This window comes from Saccostrea echinata, unplaced genomic scaffold (genome assembly GCF_033153115.1).
Source record: "Saccostrea echinata isolate AGI-Se365-2 ecotype Australia unplaced genomic scaffold, CSIRO_AGI_Sech_v1 ptg000057l, whole genome shotgun sequence".
Classification (NCBI taxonomy): Eukaryota; Metazoa; Mollusca; class Bivalvia; order Ostreida; family Ostreidae; genus Saccostrea; species Saccostrea echinata.
Genome location: NW_026889806.1, coordinates 3,580,001 through 3,585,543, shown reverse-complemented (window position 1 = coordinate 3,585,543; position 5,543 = coordinate 3,580,001). Strand labels below are relative to the sequence as shown.

Sequence of the window (5,543 nt, the reverse complement as noted above, 5' to 3'; positions counted from 1 at the left end):
GAACCCCTGACCCTTGGGCCATGATATTCACAGTTTTGGAAGAGGCACTCTTGCTCATCATAACTATGTACTTAGTTACTTTATTAAATACCCAGGAGCAGAGAACAAGATTTTCAAAGAATTAATGCATTTTAACTATATAATCAGTAGAGCCCCACCCTAACACCAGAACCCCTGACCCTGGGGTCATAAAATTCACAATTTTGAAGAGGCACTCTTGCTCTTCATAACTATGTACTTAGTAAGTTTATTTAATACCCAGTAGCAGAGAAGAAGATTTTCAAAGAAATAATGCACTTTCACTATATGATCTATGTAGCCCCGCCCTAGCACCAGAATCCCTGACCCTGGGGCCATGAATTTTGGTAGAGGGCTCAATGCTTATTACAATCATGCCAACAGTTTGACTGCTTGATGTCCATGAGTAAAGAAGAAGATTTTAAAAGATTGCATTAATTTTGATAGTTTAGCCCCACCCCTCAGGCCCCAGGGGGGTAGGGGTCATGAATTTCACAATTTTTACTCCCCTGTACCCATAGATGCTATATGCCAATTTGGTTGAAATTGGTTCAGTGGTTCCAGAGAAGAAGTGAAAATGTTCAAAAGTTAACGGACGACGCACGCTGACGGACGAAAACAGATACCAATAGGTCACCTGAGTAAACTCAGGTGACCTAATAAAACTCACAAACAAGAACTACAGAACCAAAGTTTATTGCACATATTCTAAAAAATAATGGAAAACAATTATTGAAAAGAAATCTATTGCACTAGAAGTTTGGCCTTGTCATATTTCACTCCCGCTAAAAGGCTATTTAATTCTATAATTAACCAGTAATTATGCAGTATCACTGAGAGTGTTTGTATTAAATTATTTATGAGAGAAATATTTCTATCATACATACAATGATGAAAAATAGCAAATCAATAACAAAGGAGAACTAAGAATAAATAAAAACAGCAAGTCACATCAACTTCAGTGGATAAAGTGTATTATGCTTATTTTTTAAAACAAAAAAATGTTATCAACATGAATACGTATTCAATAAATATAATTAAACTAACAAAGTTTAATTAAAAAATCTAAAAGCATATATCACAAAAACTGCAACAAACATGTCTCAAACAAAATCTAATAAATTAATAATCAATATATTAAAAAGCAATATATCTATCAAACTTTTTACAAAAAACAGATTCATAATCACAATAATTGCTTTAGCAGAATGGTTTAACTTTCTACATTTACATTTTGAGTTTTGTTGTGTCAATATTAATCAAGTCCTGTCTGGTTTAATATCACTTCATTTACCTCAGGATAATGTCTCTGATTTAAGAGCTTCATCCATGGCACCGTTAACAAGGTCATCTGCAATGTCCTCCACACTGGAGCTCTTCTTAACCTCTGACCTTTTGACCTCTTGCTTCAATGTCTCATTATCTCTGCTGTCAGATTGTTGATATGTGTTCTTATTATCTTCCTACAAAATATTACCTGAAGTTTACTATAATGAGGACACTCCATTTACTAATTTACTGTTTACTAATTATGATCATAAATAGTATTTTCAATAAATACATGAAATTTCATCAATTTAACCAATTTTACTATTTGACACAACAGATTTCACAGAAGTTTGATTTAAATGAAGAAAAAGAAATTACAATTCAGAATTCAAAGTGTAATTTAATAAACATGTCTTAATTATACATGTAGCAGTTTTTCATATTGACCTTTTCAGCTTTCTGTGTGGCCTTGACCTCTTGTCTGATGAGGAACTTCTCCCTTAGCCTTGTCAGTTCTGCTTCACTGACTTTAAGAGATTCCAGGAAGGAATCTGTGACATAGTTACGGAGTTTGACTGTTGAGAACACTGCCTCTGTTCTGAATTTAAGCATTGTTTCTGATGTCTGTAGCCATTTGTCATCTAGACATTCACTTGCAGTCATCCTATTTCTACAAAGAAGAACAACCATATTAAAACAGCCCCAGTGTTAAGATTTTTTTTTATTTTTATGAATGTAGAGACATTCTTTTGCAGGTTAAGAGTGACTGATTCTTGTTTACTGGTGACCCATTTCTAGATAGCAGGGATACAAAATTTCACTTAAAGCTCTGGACATCAGATTCTATTGCTGAATTGGTCTTTTGTCATCTAAGATAAACTTGTCAATAGCGTATGCTTATCTCAACAACCTGCTTTATGTTCACCATGATAGAAATAATCCAAGAGCTGATCCCTTCCAAATAAACATGTAATCATTAGAATTCTACAATTTTTCAGTTATTAGAAATGAAATCAAGACTTTGAAAAAGGTGTCTATCATTTAATATGCTAGAGAAATGCCCATAGCTTTTGACCACCAGTAGGGGGCTTCATTACCTGGAGACCCGCTTGAGGACCCGGAAGATAAATTTGAGAGCTTCTTTTGTGATGTTCTCATACAAACTCAGGGCATTGTATCTGTTGTAGGCAATATTTGTAAAGGTCGTCTCCTCGTCTTGACCTTTGTATGGAGATTCCCCACTCAATCTGTGAAAGAAATGGACAAGATTAATTTCACGGCTCTCTACAGATAAAGCACAACCTCTCAATTCAATATCGGTCTCTTGATTAATGTTAATCAATTACTACTGCATACTTGAAATTTTCATCTTAGGTTATAATGGACAAGTTTAAAATTCTATTTTGCTACTTGAAAAGTTATATATTTTTGCATAAATAAGTTCCTAATTTGTCTATTAAGAATGTAAAGAAAAGGAAATAAAAAGGTGTGAAAATTTCCCAATATGCAGCAATGTTCTGTACTTGCTGGTTAGAATGCTTAACATCAGAATTCAAGCATAACAGAAACAAGAGGCCCAAGGGCCTTAACGGTCACCTGAGTATGATACAGCAATTTAGAGTATAAAATGAACTGAAAGGTGAAGCTTTGTTGCCCACAAGCAAGAAAAATAGGGTGATCAGGATCAACAAAATAATTAGTCTAGTATTCATTAACAGTTCATAAATTAGGTTCTAATCTGTTCCCCATTTATCACTATCACCATACAGTATATTAACAAACTATCAGTGCTTCTGTACTATTTTAATCCCTTGTTGAAATCTCTTACATTGGCCGTTCTTGGTCTTTGATGGACATTTAAGAAGACACGGTATTTTTGTCTCATTTTTATTTATCTATTACTTACAAGTCTACCTGATCATTAAAACTATGAAAGTACTTTTTGTATTATACAATAAAATGTTTTGCATAATTCTCTTATTCTATTCACCTTTCAAAAACATTATTTACAATGATTAATTATCAAAAGTAAATGGCAAAGGGGAATAACTCCTCTCAGTAGAATACAAATTAATAGAGCCCTGGCCAGGACCAGAGCACTTGACCAAATGGTCCAGATGTTCAAAAATCTGGTAAAAATACCCTTCCTTATTAAAACTTTTACTCTTTTTGCCTCTGATATGCCTAGGTGCAGAGAAGATTTTTAAAGAAATAATGCATTTTTACTACAGATTCACTATATTATCAATAGAGCCCCTCCCCCCCCCCCCCCCCTTCCCCACTGAGAAACACCAGAGCCTCTGACCCTGGGACCAGAAGTTTGCTCATCATAACTAATCACTTTGTTTATCTGCTTTACACTAAGGAGCAGACAGGATTATTTAATAGAATTAATGCATTTTCACTATATTATCAAGAGCCCCACCCTTACACCAGCACATCTGACCCAGGGGTCATGAAATTCACTACTCTGGAAGAAGCACTCTTGCTCATCATAACTATAATATATGCACTTGGCTTCTTTGCTTTTTCACCAGAAGCAGAAAAGAATATTTTCAAAGAAATTTTGCTTTTCACTATATAATCAATAGAGCCCCCCCCCTTTACACAAGAACCCTTGACCCTGGGGCCATGAAATTCACAATTTTGGAAGAGGCATCCTTTCATGTCATAACAATGTACTTGGTTTGTTTATATATTACGAAAGCCGGATAGGCTCATTTTTGACAAGATAAAAAAAATATTAACTCGTTATAACGAGATAGTTATCTCGTTATAACAAGTTAATATCTCATTATAACGAGATAATTATCTTGTTATAACGAGTTAGTCATCTCGTTATAACAAGTTAATATCTCATTATAACGAGATAATTATCTTGTTATAACGAGTTAGTCATCTCGTTATAACGAGTTAGTTATCTCGTTATAACGAGTTAGTATCTTGTTATAACGAATTAGTATCTCGTTATAACGAGTTAATTATCTCGTTATAACGAGTTAGTTATCTCGTTATAACGAGAAAATTATCTCATTATAACGAGATAATTATCTCGTTATAACGAGTTAGTTATCTCGTTATAACGAGAGAGTTTTCTCGTCATTTCGAGACTTAATAGCAATATAAGAATAAAAATGACTGTAGTTTTTAATGCCATTGAATTTTTAGCTAGTAATTATCAGTCAAATTTAACTTGAACAATTGATAAATGGTTGAAAATTTAATTTGCTCTGTGGTTTACTTATGATTAAATCTTGAACTATCTTGCTGTCAATAATCATATTTTGATAAGTAACAACTCTAAGGCGAACACATTTACACATTAATCCGTGAACGCCTCCTCAAATTGTTGCGATATTTTTCTTAAAATAATATTGCCAAAAATACTTGCTCCAATTTTGGCAATTTATCTATGACAACTATTTCTGATGAATGACACTATTTCGACATGTTTTGGACAACTTATACACTTTCATATATCAATTTCTATACCGCTAAAATTTAATATCAGAGACAATATAAGTGCAACATATCGTTTATGCAACATATAATATATACGATTACATTGTGATACATATATTACTTTTGAGATTCAGAAATGTTTTGAAGAAGGGGGATGGTGAGACATCAGCAGTTAGATCATAGGCGTAGTAATAGGGGGGCTAATGTCCCCACCACCACTTTTGAAAAGGGGGCGGTCAAGAGTATCTTTGTGCCCCTTCCTCCATATTTAATTTACCTGAGTAAATATCTCCCGAAAATAATGGAGAATACTCGTAGTTGGAATATCAAATCTCTTTTTTTTCTTTTGCTTGTCAAATATTTTACTTGGTTTATCCCCCCCCCCCCCTTTGAACTTTGTGACTAAGCTTATGCAGATGCAGATTGTCCACGATGATGAGGAATGATGCAGCAAAAATGATATTACATCCTTCTAAGTAATAAGACGTTAGACCTGATCTACTGATATTGACATTTCATCTAATATTCTGTCATGATTCACTGTTTATAATTTTTTGCGTGGGTGGGTGGGTTCCAAGCTGTGGAGATTCACGGAGACCTATTTGAGATTCATGTCTATTTGGCGGATCCTATGTTTACCACATAGTGACAAAGCATCAAACCAGGGTTTTCAAAACAAAAAAAAGTTTACAGAGTTTACAAAGCCAGTTCACTTTTATAATCTTTTTACTTAGGATTGATCAACGAATAGGCCTAATACTACATATGTACATGTATATTATTAATACGACATT

General features: G+C 33.8%; 1 protein-coding gene across 2 annotated transcripts in view; it reads right to left on the bottom strand.

The window, feature by feature from the left end:
* Nucleotides 1-698: 698 nt before the first annotated feature.
* The window catches only part of LOC133174336 (twitchin-like), a 92,097-nt gene continuing 87,252 nt past the window's right edge, over nucleotides 699-5,543 (bottom strand). For both annotated transcript variants that reach the window (XM_061309443.1, XM_061309445.1), the window contains 3 exons: nucleotides 2,385-2,534; nucleotides 1,735-1,957; nucleotides 699-1,481 (listed from right to left, as the gene is read on the bottom strand). In XM_061309443.1, the coding sequence (XP_061165427.1) occupies nucleotides 1,314-1,481; nucleotides 1,735-1,957; nucleotides 2,385-2,534 (541 nt within the window). In that variant the 3' untranslated portion in view covers nucleotides 699-1,313. The remainder of the gene's footprint in view (nucleotides 1,482-1,734; nucleotides 1,958-2,384; nucleotides 2,535-5,543) is intronic.